The sequence below is a fragment of the Sturnira hondurensis genome, unplaced genomic scaffold (assembly GCF_014824575.4).
Source record: "Sturnira hondurensis isolate 20B ecotype Veracruz unplaced genomic scaffold, ASM1482457v3 Scaffold0021555, whole genome shotgun sequence".
Lineage (NCBI taxonomy): Eukaryota > Metazoa > Chordata > Mammalia > Chiroptera > Phyllostomidae > Sturnira > Sturnira hondurensis.
In genome coordinates, this window is record NW_028094186.1 from 4,846,347 (window position 1) to 4,863,159 (window position 16,813).

At 37.9% G+C, this 16,813-nt stretch overlaps 1 protein-coding gene across 1 annotated transcript in view; it reads left to right on the forward strand.

The window, feature by feature from the left end:
- Positions 1–16,813, forward strand: part of EIF4G3 (eukaryotic translation initiation factor 4 gamma 3) — a 294,797-nt gene that overhangs the window by 126,550 nt on the left and 151,434 nt on the right. Inside the window, exons 4-5 of the mRNA XM_037032698.1 lie at positions 14,923–15,018; positions 16,431–16,544. Of these exons, the coding sequence (XP_036888593.1) occupies positions 14,923–15,018; positions 16,431–16,544 (210 nt within the window). The remainder of the gene's footprint in view (positions 1–14,922; positions 15,019–16,430; positions 16,545–16,813) is intronic.

Below are 16,813 nucleotides of genomic sequence, written 5' to 3' on the forward strand. Positions count from 1 at the left end.
GTGCTATATTCCAGAGTGTTATAGCTGACGGAAAAAGTTAGAGATGACTTAGTATATAGGAGTCCATATAGATTTGTTGTGGTAAATAGGGTTTATGTGGTTTGATTTTTCTTCAAACCTAGTTTTTAAAGATGTTTTATTGAATATGCTTTCTGCTCATCAGATTTTACTGTTAAGGTGATCTGTTTGAATAAGTAGCAAGATTTTCTTAGAAGGCCGTTCTTCCCCCAAATATTTGGGTGCCAGATATTTGCACAGTGTGCACTGTGTGCTAGGTACAAATGGGTTTATTTGGAAAAGGCCACCCCATAAAGTGTAAGCAAGATATTTAGTTTCTTATAAATTGCCAACCCTGTATTTAAACCATGTATTTTCTTTGAGACATTATTTCTAAGTTTATATGACTATGTATTCTAACTTCCAGAAGAAGCTTAGTCCTAGAATTAGGAAATTTGTCTCCTGCTATATTTATTTGCTTATTTTCTTATATTTTTATTACATAATAGAGTACTGGTAGAATCTTTGCTGATGTCCTGTTACTGGACCTTCTAGAAAGGTCCATTCTGGATTCCCTTCCTTCCCCTTTTTTAATTCCCCAGGGCAACTCTTACTGGGCAAACACATAGCCAGCCACCCAGAAGGACATAGTCTAGACCTGCACTGTCCAATAAAATAGTTACTAGAACCACCTGTGGGTTTTGAGCTCAGCTAGTGCAAATTGAGATGTTATAAAGTGTCAAATACAGCAGACATGTTTTTATATTGACTACAAGTTGAATTTGGGGTATATAAGTTAAATAACATATTACTAAAATTAATCTTACCTGTTTATGTTTTCTAACGTGGCTACCAGAAATTAATTATCTGACCTATGTTTTTGTTGAAGACTGCTGGTCTAGATCTGGTCTTTATTTAAACTATTTTGCCTTTGATCTTAAAGTCTAAAATTTCCCTGGCCATAGCTTCCACAGCTTCCTGCCTCTGTCTTTCCCAAGTTCAGTCCTATTGTTTCAGTTTCCCAGTCTATAGTCCTCTCATTCTGTAATCCCTTTCTTGTCTCAGTGTGGCACGTCCCTTTCCTGGAGCCTTTGTGTGTCTCTTGTTTAGCTTTGATCCTATCATTAATCATTATTTAACGCTAGTTTTCTTTCTTTCCCCAATTTCTGTATTTTTGTCAGTTCCCATCCCTGAATCAGCTTAACCTGACAGGTGTTTTTCTGTATTCTAGCTCCAAGGATGAAGGATTCTGCTGTAGAAATTCAAATACCTGTGTTGAATGGCTTTATCAAAATCTTTTTAAAAAATATTTTATTTATTTATTTATTTAGAGAGAGAGGGGAAGAGAAGGAGAAAGAGTAGGAGAGAAACATCAGTGTGTGGTTGCCTCTCATGTGTCCCCTAATGGGGACCTGGCCTGCAACCCAGGCATGTGCCCTGACTGGGAATCGAACCGGCGACCCTTTGGTTCACAGGCCTGTGCTAATTCCACTGAGCTACACTAGCCAGGGCGGCTTTATCAAAATCTTATGATTTCTTAGTACAGCTAGACTGCGCTATACTAAGCCATAGCTTAGCCAACTGGTAATTCTGTTAATCATCTTGAACCGCCTTCCAGTCATGTCCTGCACCGTGTTTGTACCTGCACCAGGTTGGCCACCAACAACCCCACAGACCACACACTATATGGCTCCTGAAGTTAGGATGCCATGGGGTAACTCTGCTTCACCATTTCTAATCCTCTTCCTTACCTCTTTTTTAAAGCACCTACTGTTTTAAACATTATTAGGAAATAATTTTATGAAAAAGTACAGTTCAGTTTGAAAGAATACAGTAGTCCCCCACTTATCCACAGGAGATACATTCCAAGACCCCCAGTGGATACCTGAAACCATGCATGGCACCAAACCCTATATGTACTTTGTTTTTTTCCTATACACAAATACCTTTTTACTTAAAGGAAGCACTTTATGGCTTCTTTTTGGCATATCCAAATTGTCAGAATTGTCTTGGACTGTGGGGTCATTATTAAGTAAAATAAGGGTGACTTGGACACAAACACTGTGATACCTGCGGTAACCCAGATAAGTGTCTAGTGGGTGGTGAATGTAGAGTGGATACACTGAAAGGGGTGATTCACGTTGGGATGGAGCTGGAGGGAATGGGACAGCTCAGAACTGTGCAGTTTAAAACAACAGTCTTTGAAAATTTCCATTTAATATTTTGGGATCGTGACTGACCATGGATACTTACAAGCTGCAGAACATGAACCTGTGGATAAAAGGGAGCTACTGTTTCGGTAAAATAAACTGGCCACCTCTCACCTGAGAAATCAGTTGCCAATATTTTTGAAGCCCATTGTACTCCTCCTATATCCCAGTTCCCTCCTTTCTTCTTTTAGGTAATCGTTATCCTGAGTTTTATGGTAATAATGTTTTGTTTCATCACTTGTGGTATGAACAGATTGAGGTTCACACGGGAGGTTACTTTATTTCCTCTTAAACTGTTTGCTTATTTTTTAAATGATTTACTTCCTAGAGGTTTTGTATAATCAAAGTAGATGTGTGCCTGGCAGTACGCAGTAAAGGGAGTTATATCCCAGCCTTCCACTTTCAAGATTCATTTTTCAGGCCTGGCTTGGTGTGGCTCAGTGGATTGAGCACTGGCCTGCACACCAAAAGATTGCCAGTTCAGGTCCCAGTCAGGGCACATGCCTGGGCTGCGGGCTACGTCCCCAGTTGGGGGGCGTGCAAGAGGCAACCAACTGATGTTTCCCTTGCACATCGATGTTTCTCTCCCTTTGTATCTCTCCCTGTCTCTGAAAGTAGTAAACAAAATTTTTTAAGATTTTTATTTATTTATTTTTAGAGGGGAAGGGAAGGAGAGAGGGAGAGAAACATCAATGTATGGTTGCCTTTTGTGCATCCCCTGCTGGTAGTTAGCCTGCAAGGAACCGGTTTGCAACCCAGGCATGTGCCCTGACTGGGAATCGAACCGCGATCGTCTGGTTCGCAGGCCCGCGCTCAATCCACTGAGCTACGCCAGCCAGGGCTTCAAAATTTTTAAAAAAGATTCCTTTTCTTTGTCTATGTCAAGAACGTTTGTTTCAAATAATTTTCTGTTACTTGGTCTTATACCTGAGGTGATCTCATCCACTCTCTTGCAAGGGCTGTTTGTTTTATGTGGCTGATTCCCAGATCACCCTGTAGTTGACCTGGCTCAATACATATCTAATTATAGTTGACTCTTAAGCCCCATGCAGTCAAAAATCCAAACATTACTGTTTACTCCCCAAAACTTAACTACCATTAGTCTGCTGCTGACTAGGAGCTTTACTGATAACATAAACAAAGGATTAACACGTATTTTGTATGTGTTCTGTATTCTGTATTTTTAACGAAAGCCAGAGAAAAGAAAATGTTGTTAAAAATCATAAGGAAGAAGAAATATAGTTACAGGATTTATTTTAAAAATTTCATGTATAAGGGGCCTGTTCGTTCAAATTGTGTTCAAGGATCAGTTGTACTTAGCACTTTTGTAATTGGGATTTCTTTGACAGTTAAAACTGCTCATAGTACAGTTGAATTTATCACTTTTTCATCCAAAGCCGCAAAAATAGCTGATACAAAGACTTTAAGAGAAAATAAACTTGGTATATTTGAAGGAAATACATAAGGCCATGATAGCTGGAGAACAACATTTGAGGTGGCCTGGGGTCCAGTCATTTTTGATTCTGTAAGTGTCCTTAATCTATCCAGCTCTCAAACCTTGGAGCCTCAGCTTCCTTACCTCTGGTGTTTAGTTGCTAAGAAAGTCCTGCTGTTTTGATATACTAATTATTTCGAATCTTGTGTCATTGTCTAGAATCACTGTGGTAGATAGACAAGACCCTTTTCGTCCTGTACCTAAGACTACCAGCAGCTCACTACCCGGTGTCCCTGACACAGATCTCTTCTCCAGGGCTTGGTACTATGTAGCAGTTCTTTTAAATAAACAAATCCAATGATATTGCTGCCTTGTTCTACATCTTCCGTCCTTTTCAAGGTGGTATGGTCCTTACTTCCCTTGATACATCTTTGTAGTCTGGTTCTCATCTCATTCCTTGGCCTCACTCACCCTCACCCATCTCTATGCTGGGGCATTCCTGATGTATTTAGGGTTCAAGCAGAGGTGCCCTACTTTTCCAGGTCTTTGTGCTTCTGCATTTCTCTTTTTACTCTTTGTTTTGTATGTATATAGTCTTTCTTCTTGTGCGTCCACCTGCCAACTCACCCATCTGTCTCTCCTTGAACTGTTTCCTCTAGGGGCTCTGGGTATCTCCTCCCAGGAAGAATTAGTTAATTTTTGCTTTGCTTCTTGATGTGTTATTCACGCTCCTTATTACAACACTTTCTAAATTCTATTACAGTGGAGTTAGGTAAATTGTAAATCCCTGAGCACAAGAACTTTGTCTTTTTCAGCTTTTTTCCAGTACTTCCTGTTGAAGCTGAAAAGAAAGGATTTTTTCATTGCTGTATTTGAAAAAATGTATGGTTTGGGGTTTATTTCATTCCAGTTTGAGTGAAAAGTTTTTGTATGCCTAATGTTTTCCATTGGTGACACTTCTAATTAACATCCTCAAAGGGAAGAAAATCTGATGGAACTTTGCTTTGAGGCCTTGTTATTTGTGTAGAAGTCAAGAACATAGACCATGTCATTCAGGGTTGTTTTTTTTTTTTTTTTTTGGTGGGGCGGGAAGGGAAGGATTCTAGGGGATGTATTGGTCATGTCCAGGGAAAGCGTAAGCTGTATGGACAGTGCAGTGGTAACTGCCTTCTCCTTCAGGTTTACTGGAGAGATGTGTTTTTCTCTCCAGAGTAGACCTGGCCTATTGAGATAGGAAGTTTGCTGGTCTAATCATTTAGCCTCCTGTTTTTGCTTGTCAACATTTTTTATTGTCATGAACACTTGGTGTGTTGGTTGGGTAGGGGAAGAACCATCTGATGCCTAAAATGAACTTTATCATACAACTGGTTGGTGTTACTGAGGGAGAGGTTTCATGGAGCTGTAACTCATTAGTGGGAACTGGAGAAGCAGCCAAGTGTTGTGGTGAGGCAGAAAATTCCAGAGTTACCGGGAGCAAGAAGATTATTGGTGGGTGACTCAGTTGTTTTCTAAACCTGTCTCATGCGATTGAGTGTGCGTGATGTCTATTTATTCTCGGCAGAGTGAGTGCTAGGGGAGTCACGTTACACAGCAAGCATAATGTTTATTTAACCAGCCCAGGGGTGATCTAAAAATAGTTTGTAGGGGGGTTTGTTTTCTTACTGCGTTTAGCATCATAAGATAGAAAAATCACAATGGATACCCATCGACAAAGGCTTTCCCCTCTAGATGACTTTGAGTATGTCGTCAATCAAACTATTTCACTTCTTTCAGTATAAAGATGAAAGCTTTGGTATTGATATAGAAAGTTAGGTAAAGAAGATAGCCTTCTATTTATACAGAAAATAACTCTGCACTATTACATTTTAGCTTCTATTCTGGACAGATACACATTTGGGGTGCTTCAGGACCATCATTGAGGTATTTTATGTACTAAATTTTTACACAGAAACTTTTCTTCCTTTTTGTGAGGTTATAGCAAATGCCTTTTTGAAATGGAAATGTTATTGCTGTATATTTTCTGGAGTTTGTTAATATTTAATTATGATAGTAATAGTTTTACCCTGATTTGCTTGATTTGCTCTCCTTGCGGCACCGTGTACTGTAACTGAGTCTTTCGGTGTGTTAAAATGGGATTATTGTTGCCCTGTGTACCTATTTATATGTTTGATTCTGAAAGAGAAAGCACTTGGAGCCTGAGTGTACCTAATAGTCTTAATCTGGTCTGGGAAGCACTGAATTACTGTGATTTATTCTTTTTGACGTTTGAGTGTTCTTGCTGTCTAAGGTGCAGCGTATGCGGCAGATGAACTTGTCTGAGATTGTTTTGAAAAGGAAAGGAAAACTGCATTCATTAAGAAGAAATAAAACGTCAGGGTTCTGTTTTCAGTAATGTTTAGTGAAATGGCAATATTTGATTATTCTAAGTAGTTCGTAGAATTATATTATAGTGCTTGATGCTGTGTATAAAGTGGGAAATACATAGCTTTTTATGGCTAATGAAAAAGTGACATGCATGAAGTAAATATTGTACTGTATTAATTTGTTTTATTCTGTTTCAAAAACTAAGCAAACATGAGAGAATTTATTTTTTTATATTTAATATTACATTGTTAGAATATTTGCTGGGATTTCTTTTTTGGCATCTTTTTAGTTGGTGCAGTGATTAGGAATTTAATATACCTGCAATGGTATCTGAATGTACATACCTTCTCATTCACTGCATGTAAATGGAACCTGACTTGAACGCCATTTGAAAATAATTCCAACAATTGCACTGGCTTGTGTGCTCTCACATCTGCCCTTATTCCAGTAGATAAATAACAAGTTGAATATTCTTGGTGTTAAAATTGTCTGGAAAACCTAAGGTTCAGCCATGGTAATTCGGTCTTGTTCTGAACAACAAAGATGAAAATGATTTCATGTAAACTCAGCTAATCCACAGGTGGTGAGTTCAGATTTGGGGGAAAAGAAAGTGATTTTTCAGTTCTTGGCAGATTGGCAGCTGTGCCTGATACGCCACTGAACCCTAATCGACATGCAGAAGGCAGTGTTTTCTCTCTGTAGGAGAGGAGTCGCTTGTTCCTTCTAGTCGTTTGTACTGTTTCTTGATGATGAGGGGAGGCAGTGGTTTTGTTTCTAATAACATCGCTTGCCGGGAAAAGTAGGAAAATATACGTTTTGCCTGGATCTGGTTCTCCTCCTCCCTCTCCTTCCTTGGAAATAAAAGAGAAAAGAACTAGGTTTCCCCCTTCACTGAAATATATAAAAGATGTTGTATTTTTGCAGACTGCTAAATGATTTAAAAATCTGTGTTTGATGGTTTTGTATAGCTATGAGTTTCAAATGGATTACAGTAGCACATCAAATTGTCAGTATTTAGACAGGTCTCTTATCAAGTGGTGCTTAAAATTTAACAAGAGATAAGCATATATGTGCAAGTACATATTGGTCTGACAAGTAATCAGTGAAGTCTAATAAATGTTGCAATCGACTTCTTGATGGTCACTTTGTGATAGATGCTGTGTTGATACTTAAATATTTTTAATTGTGGCAAAATACACATAACAAAATTTACTATCTTAACCGTTTGTTAAATGTACAATTCAGTGGTATTAAGTACATCTACATTGTTGTACAACCATCACTAGCATCTGTCCCTCTCTTTTCATCTTGTAACACTGAAACTCTGCGCCCATTAAATAACTTCCTGTCTTCCCCTGCCCCCACCATTCTATTTTCTCCCTGTTTGACTAGCGCTGGTACCTCATAATGGAATTACATACAATTTGTCTTCTTGTGACTGGCCTATTTCACTTAGCATAACATTTTTAAGGTTCATTCCTATTGTTGCATGTGCCAGAACTAACTTTCTTCTTATAACCCTGTATATGTACTACACTTGGTTTGTCCATTCGTTCTCAGTGGACACCGATTGCTTCCACCTTTTGACTATTGTGAATAATGTTGCTATGAACACAGGTGTACAAATAGCTCTTCGAGACACTGCTTTCAGTTCATTTGGGTTTATATCCAGAAGCCAAGTTCATGGACCATGAGATAATTCTATTTGTAGTGTTTCGAGGAACTGTCATGCTGTTTTTCATAGTGGCTGCACCATTCTTACATTCCTGCCAATGATGCACAAAGGCGCCACTTTCTCCACGCCCTCATAGACACCTGTCATTTTCCGTGATTTTTTTTTAGTAGCTATCCTAGTGGGTATGAGATTGTGTATCATTGTGATTTTGATTTCCATTTCCCCAGTAGTTAGTGATGTTGATCATCTTTTCGAGAGCTCATTGTCTATACTTGTACCTTCTTGGAGAAATACGTATTCAATAACTTTCCCCATTTTTCAGTTAGGGTGGTTTTTTTGTGTTGTTGAATTGTTGGATTTAAGGATATATTCTGCATATTCACTCCCTTATCAGATATGTGATCTACAAATATTTTTTCAATTTTGTGAATTTATTTTTCACTCTGTATTGTGTCCTTTCGTGCCAAGACGTGAGTTTTGATACAGTCCAGTTTATTTATGCCTTCCTTTATTGCATGTGCTATTGGTTTCGTAACCAAAAATTCATTGCCAAACCCAGTATCATAAAACTTTTCCATTATGTTTTCTTTTTTTTCATAATTTTTAAAATCCTCACCCAAGGATATGTTTATTGATTTTTAAGAGAGAGAGGGAGGAAGAGAGAAACATCATTGTGAGAAAGAAACATCAGTAGGTTGTCTCCCATTCATGTCCTGACTGGAGGTCGAACTCAACCCTAGGTATGTGCCCTGATGGGGAATTGAATCAGCACAATCTTTTTTGGTGTATGGGACAACTTTCCGACCAACTGTTTGACTGGTTTTTGGCTACTAATTAAATCTTTTTTCTAGTTTCACGTCTGTTCAGTTTTTCTGTTTTTTTTTCGTGATTCAGGCTTGGTACACTGTGTATTTGTAGGAATTTGTCCATTTTATCTAGGAAGTCAAATTTTTGACATACAGTTGTATAGTATTCTCTTTATAATCTTTTTTTATTTCTGTAAAATCAGTAAAAATACCTCAGTGTTGATTTTTTATTTTAGTTGCATCTTCTCTTTTATTATTAGTCTATGTAAAGGCTCGTCACCTTTGTTGATCTTGGTTTCATTGATTTTTCCCCCCATATTTTTCTGTTCTGTATTTTTAAACATATCTGCTCTAATCTTTGTTATTTCCTTTCTTCTAATAGCTTTGAGTTTAATTTTTTTCTTCTTTTTCTGGTTCCTTAAGGTTTAAAAGTTAAGTTGTTGATTTCAGGGTTTTTAAAAATCATTTTTTAAATCATTTTAAAAAGTCATTTTTAATTACAGTTGACATACATTATCATATTCGTTTCAGGTGTTCCCCCAGTAATTAGATGTTATATAACTTACTAAGTGGTCATCCCAATAAATCTCATACCCGTCTGACACCAGACATAGCTGTTAGACTATTGTTGATTGTATTCCCTAAGGTGTATATTGCCATGACTGTTCTGTAACAACCAGTTTTTACTTCTTAATCCCTTTACCTTTTTCACCCATCTCCCCAACCCACCTCCCATCTGACAGCTGTCAAAATGTTCTTTGTATTTTTGAATGTTTCTATTTTGCATGTTCTTTTGCATTTTAGATTCAGTTGTTAGTAAGCAAGTGTTTGTTGTCATTTTATTATTCATATTTTTATCTTCTTTAACATTTCATGTAATACTGGTTTGGTGATAATGAAATCCTTTAGCTTTTTCTTGTCCAGGAAGCTCCTTTATCTGTTTTTTTTTTTTTTTATTCTAAATGATAGCTTTGCCAATAGAATAATCTTGGTTGTAGGTCCTTGCTTTTCATCACTCTGAATATTTTTTCCCAGTCTCTTCTGGCCTGCAAAGTTTCTGTTGAGAAATCAGCTGACAGTCTTCAAAAAAAATTTTTTAAAAGCTCATTGATTTGAGAGAGAGGAGCATTGATTTGTTGTTCCCCTTGTTAAAGCATTCATTGGTTGATTCTTGTATGTGTCCTGGCCAGAGGACACACCTGTGACCTTGATGTATCAGGACAGTGCTCTAACCGGCTGAGTTAGCTGGTCAGGGCATCATCTGGCAGTCTTATAGGAGCTCCTTTGCAGGTAACTAACTGCTTTTCTCTTGCTGCTTTGAAGCCAAAGGATCCAGATTCTCTAGGGTCCAGGGAATCTCTTTTTTTTGTCTTTAACCTTTTAATTATGTGTCTTGTGTGGGCCTTTTTGAGTTCATCTTGTTTGGGACTCTGTGCTTCCTATACTTGTATGTCTTTTTTCTTCACCACATTAGGGAAATTTTCTGTCTTTATTTTAAACAGGTTTCTAATTTCTTGCTCTCCCTATTTTCCTTTGGGCACCACTGTGATGCAGTTTATGGTATGCTTGAAGTTGCCCCAGAGGATCCTTACAGTGTCCTCATTTTTTTGGATTTTTAAAAATGTTCTGATTGGGTGTTTTTTGCTTTCTTATATTCCAAATACTTGTTTTGATTCTTAGCTTCATCTAGTGTACTGTTGATTACCTGTAAATTATTCTTCGATTTTTTAGTGTATTCATTTCTTACTGGTTCTTTTTTTTTTTAAAGATTTTATTTATTTATCTTCAGAGAGGAAGGGAAGGAGAGAAGGAGAGAAATATCAATGTATGGTTGCCCCTCGTGAGTCCCCTGCTGGGAACTGGCCTGCAACCCAGACATGTGCCCCGACTGGGAATCGAACTGCGATCATGTGGTTCGCAGGCCTGCCTGACTGGTTCTTTTTTATAGTCCATGTTCTTTTTTATGCTGTTTGAAGCTCTGAGTTTGTCTCCTTTTTCCCTAAGTTCATTGAGCATCTTTGTAGCCAGTATTTTGAGCTCTGCACCTGGTAGATTGCTTGTCTCCATTATTTGTAGTTCTTTTTCTGGAGTTTTGCTCTGTTGTTTCATTTGGAGAATGTTTCTTTGTCTCCTCATTTTGGCAGCATCCCTGTGTTTGTTTCTGTGTATTAGATAGAGCTGCCATGTCTGCTGGGCTTGATAGAGTGGCCTAATGCAGTAGGTGTCCTGGAGGGTCCAGTGGCAAAGCCTTCCCATTCACACTAGCTGGTCACTGTGGTCGAGTCTTGATTACTGTTGACATGTCAATGGGACAGATTTACCCTTATGCTGAGTGGCTGCAGGGACTATCTCTGACCACCATGGAGGATCAGCTATGCAGGGGCTCACCCAATGGAGCAGGACTTATTTTAGCGGCTCTGGTGCCTACTAAGTCCGCCCTTTGAGTGTGTTGCTTGTGGAGGTAGTTGGGTGGTGCTTCAGTGTGGCCTGAAGCTGTCCACCTGTGCACTGGCTCTGGGGCCTCCCAGGAGGTGCAGGGCAAAGTCAGCCACTGCGTGTGTTCTGCCTGGGGCCACGTGGAGTGAGCTAGAAAGTGATGTGCAGATGGCTCTATTTGTGCTAGGCTTGGAGGTTCCCAGATGAGGCCAACCTGTGAACCAAAGCCAGATGCTGCTTGTTTGAGAGATTTTAGGAAAGTCTGAAATGTGAGGCAAGACAGGCCATTGGTATGGAAAATCCACTGGTAACTGTTTTGGTGGGCATGAAAGTTGGTATGTCAGGGTCTCAGGGAATTACCAGGGTAGGTTGAACAGTGATAGCCAGGCTGATTGAGACTTAGATATGCTGCCTGACCGCAGGCTGGGGGAAGGGCTCATCAAAGGAACAGTGGCCTCTACCTCCAGCCACACACTTGGGTGTGGAACCCACCCCATCAGTGTCTCTGTCCCTGCTACTAGTCTTTATGTGGCTTCTGTGTATCCTTAGTTTTAGGACTTCCATTCAGCTAGATTTCAGGCAGTTCTGAATGGTGGTGGTTTTGTAGTTTAGCTGTATTTTTGATGTAGTTGTGGGAGGATGCAAGTGCCAACTGCATTTACCTGTGCCACCACCTTGACCAGAAACCTCAGATTGTGAACTTGCTGAAGGTTAAAAAATCAGCAACCGTATATCCTTCGCTTCATTTGTGTACATAGACCACAGCACGTAAGTTAGAGTTCAGTAAATATTCTTGATTTAATTTTTATTGTGATTTATGAGATGACATTTCATTTGTATTCCAAAAATATTTAGAAATTTGCAAAACGTAATCATCCTACTGGATTTTCTGGTTTGCTTTGCCTTTTTGTACCACTCGAAGGGGAAGCTAAAGGTCAGGCTATCTTCATTATGTTTTATTATAAAGTAATTCTTTAGATCCAAGAAAAAGGAAAGATATAAAATGCAGATGTGTATAAAATAAGACTTACCAGTCATATGCTGTTCTCTCCCCTTCCAATTCACATTTCTCTTAAGTAGCCAGTGTTATATCTGCTACATACCTTCCTAAGACATTTTAGCTTGGTGTTTATGAGTATACAGTATGTGTATACAGTATACTCATATGAGTATACTATATTTTAAAAACCTACAAAAATGGAGTGCTTTTATACTCAACAGTTCTGCAGTTGCTTCTGGCACTTAATGTTATAGATATATTTCCATGACAGTGTGTGTAGATTTACCCCATTTTCCCCAACATTGTACTGTAGTCTTACATTGATTGGATATGATAGCATACCTTCAGCTCTCCCTTGTAAGTGGAAATTTAGATTGGTTTTTGTGTCTCCGCCCTCCTCCCTCCTCCCCCCTCCCCCTTTGTGAGTGTGTCTATCGGGTAAATTCATTGAAATGGAATTGTGGAGTCAAAGGGATAGGCTTATTTAAAATTTGGTGACTGTTACTTACTATCTCTTTGGAAGGTTGTGTTAGTTTGTTTCAGTCAGATTTGTGTGTGTGCACACATGCTCAATATCGAACTTTAGTCTTTATGGCAGTGTTTCTTTAAGGTGAAGGAAGAGTCTTAAAACAAGAGAGATAGCCTTTATTCTCTAAGTTGTATGAGAAGTGCTTAGAGTAGTGCCTGAAACATAGTAAGAGCTATATAAATATTTTCTGTTGCAGTTATTTTTGTTGGCTTAAGTTTGTTTTATTGTATTATGAAAATCGAAAATCCTTGTAAATTTTTTTCATGTCAGTATTTTGAAAATCATCACATCTGGAGGCAGAGTGCTTTGTTGGTGTGTTCTGTCTTGTAATGAAATTCACCCTCAGATTTCTATCTTTAATTGTCCAAATCAGTGTTTTTTATGTAGTTAGTATGGACATAAAGATAATGTATGTAGCACAAGAGCTGTTTTGAATGACTTGTCTTCACTGGCATTCTGTTCCCGGTTTGTCAGGTAATACTATTTGCTAGTTGTTTTTGTTACTGTTGTCTTTTCACCTCCCCAGTTAATAAAAAGGGATCATTGACTCAAGGGTTCATTGAAACATAAAAGTAATAATGAAAATGAGGATGTAAGTCTATAACTCATTTAAATTTGTGAACTGGATAGCAGTATAAATATAAAATATTCATGTGTATGCCCTTGGAGAAGTAAATCTTTGTAGTAACTTTGAAGGTATCCAAAAAGAGAAAGTACGAACACAGCCATGGTTCTCTGCATTTGATGTGATGATACATGTTCATAGAATGTTCCCATTTGAGGTTTTTACAGTATTTTTCAGTGAAGCCTCCTACTATATTAAGCAAATTATTTCAGGATAACTTAATCAAGTAAACTTGGTTAATCATGTCATTAAATGCAGAGAAGAGATGAAAAGCATAGAGGCATCTTTCATAGGTGCTGCACTCCTTGCAACAACAGATACAATTCACATCATTCCTAAGAAATAGCTAAAACTAGTCACAGTGGGAAAATGCTCCGGCAGAAAACCAAGTGAACTATTAGCAAAATTCTTTATTAGTGCTCTTATTAAAATCTTATTTTTAATGGCATGGTAGGATATATTGTAAAAGAGGAATCACTTCCATGTGTGGAAGTGATTGTGTGGTTGTCATCACATACTATGCTTTGCATTTAGATGAAACTACAGAGCATGAATCAGCTTTTGGCATACATGCAATTTAAATTATAAGTAGTACCAAAGGGAACAAGACAGGGATGTCTGCTTTTCTTATTCAACATAGTACTGGAAGTCCAAGCCAAAGCAGTCAGACAAGAAAAAGAAATAAAAGTCATCAAAATTGGAAAGGAAGAACTAAAACTATCTTTATTTGAAGATGACATGATACTGTACTTAGAGAACTCAAGATTCCACCAAGGTGGTGTAAAGATTCCACCAAGAAACTACTAGAACTGGTAAATGAATCTTCAGCAAAATATCAGGATACAAAATTAATTGTCCCAAATTCAATTGTACTTTTTATATACCGATAATGAAGTAATAGAAAGGGAAATTAAGAAAACAGTCCCATTCACAATTGCTTCAAAAAGAATAAAATGCCTAGGAGTAAACCTAACCAAGGAGGTAAAAGACCTGTACTTGGAAAATGATAGGACACTGAAGAAGAAATTGAAGAAGATACAAATAAGTGGAAGCACATACTATATTCATGGACAGGAAGAATTAACATAATTAAAATGTCTATACTACTTAAAGCAGTCTGTAGATTCGATGCAATTCCTATCAAGATTCTAAAGACATATTTCACAGAATTAGAACAAATATTTCAAAAATTTATATGGAACCACAAAAGGGTAGCAACAGCTATCCTAAGAAAGAAGAGCAAAATTGGAATCATGCTACGTAAAATCAAACTATACTCTGTAAGGCCATAGTAATCAAAACAGCCTGGTACTGGCATAAAAGCAGACACATACATCAGTGGAACACAACAGAGAACCCAGAAATAAACCCACATCTGTATAGTCTATTAACATTGGACAGAGGAAGCAAGCACACCCAGTGGGATAAAGATAGTTTATTCAATAAACGATGTTGGGAAAATCAGACGGATATGTGCAGTAAAATGAAAATAGACCGTTTTCTTACAACACACACAAGGATAAATTCATAATGATTTAGACTTCAATGTTAGACCCCAAATTAAAAAAATCCTTGTGACAGTGAGTGGTATTTATACTCATGTATCAAGTAATTGCACCCAGATGTATCAGGAGGTTTAAGGTAACCCCTAAAAATGCTGCATTTGGATTGTTGGATATTGTCATAAAGATGAGTTTAAAAAGTAGATCTGTCTTATCAGTTTAAAAAGTAGATCTGTAAACTACATTAGTAGATACTAATATAAACTTTTTAAAGTACTTTGAACTTGAGTTATCATGCCACATTTATTCACAGTATGATATTGTTTTTGCCATTCTTTGACAGACCCCTTATCCCTCTGGACAGAATGCAGGTCCAACCACGTTGGTATACCCTCAAGCCCCTCAGACAATGAATTCGCAACCTCAAACCCGTTCTCCGGTAAGTAAGTGAAGCTTGTTCTAGGTAATATTCTCCTACTAAGATTGTATTTGTAGTAGCTTGCATTTTTTTGGCTAATATTTTTACTTGATTTTGGAAATTTGTTCCAAAGACAGTTTATTATTGTTGTTGTTATTATTACTAATATTATTATATTGGTTAGCTTTGTATTTTTCAGACTCTTTGCTATGTGAATAATTTAGAGTTATTAAGAAAAAGAAGAAATGGAACCTCTTTTATTTTTCAGTGGCATGATTTTTATAAAAAATTTTAGTTGCATTCAGGTTTATTTTAGTTCTTAATTTGTTAGTTGTGCTGTTCAAAATTCAGAAGAAGATTAGAGCACAATGATTTTAAAATTAAAAGAAATTTCACTGATTAGACTCAGATTCCATCGGTTTGTGAAGGACTTCAGGACTGGTGGTATTAGAACAGTTCAAACCATTTGGTAGTGCGGACAAATGCATGATATACACTGATGATGTATTCATTTTTTTAAATGGTAGATAAATTCTTGTACGAATGTAAATGCTGTCATCCTCCTTGCTCATCCTTTACATGGATTGCAACAAGAATTGCAAAGACCGAATTTACCCAGAGTTCATCCTTTTGTTTCCCAAAAGAATACAGTGGCTTCAGCTGTTCCTTAAAGCGTCGTTCCCTGCCTTGCATGATTAGTTTTTGCTAGAAGGTGCTTCTGCAACGTCACACATTGTCTCTCTCATCCCTACTTGTACCTCAGCTTCTGTTTTCCTCAGAATACAGGGATCTTATTTTGATTCCCCACCCCTGCTTTTTTTGCCTGTACAGGAATATTTCATTGCATTTAGCTTCTGTTCATTTAGTTTTTGCATGAATTTAGGAATGTGGAAATGTATGAAAGAATTGCACAAAGAACTAGGAGAGCACAGACTGCACCAGAATGTAATCTCTTTCTTACCCTCTTTCTGTCTTCCTTTTCCGTATTGCCCTCTTCTCCAATATCTGTTCTTAGATCCTGGTTCTCCCCCGGGGGTGGAGGAACCTTTCTAAAGAGGTGGGACTTTGGTCCTAGTTGCTTGTTTGCTTGTCTCTTTTTTGTTTTGGGGGTTTTTTTGTTTGTTTTTTGCTGAAATGGTCAACAAGATGTCTGATGCAAGCTTTGTTCTGAGAGTGCTTTGAGCATGTGGACACTTGACTCCTTGGAGTGGGCCTGAGATCTCAGGAGTTTAATTTATAATTTAGATAGGCCCGGGTTCTAATCATTATACATGGAACATTGTGGTAAGCTGTGATTGCAAAGAATTCTGTGGCCCTCTTTATCCCTAACCCCCCTTTTATAATATTGGGGAAAAAAGATTTAAATTTACATGGTTAGAACTGGCGCAAAACCTGACTGAAGAGCTGCATCTCTAAACCAGTTTTTTTGACAGCCCAGCAGAACAGTGCCAATACATTGCACAGACAACTGGAAGAGGAGGAAGGTTTTGGAACAGACTCCCGTTTACAGGTCCTTGGCTGGAAGAGGCTGGATAAAATACTGCATTGTAAGCAATATAACAAACTGTACTTCTTGCAGGCAGTGGTGCCTCTGGCACTCATTATTTTTGACCACATCCATTTATTGGCTGATGAACAGAAATGCATTGATTACTTCCTCTCTGAAAGTCTAATCTAGCATGGCAGTCTCTGCCAGGTCTAGTGGGGAAAAGAGTAACAAATTGGGTGGGTCTTCTCTATTGGGAATTAGACAGGAGTGATTTGGGGATTAGATTTTTCTTTATTTTAAACTTGAAGAGGGATATTTGTTCAGATA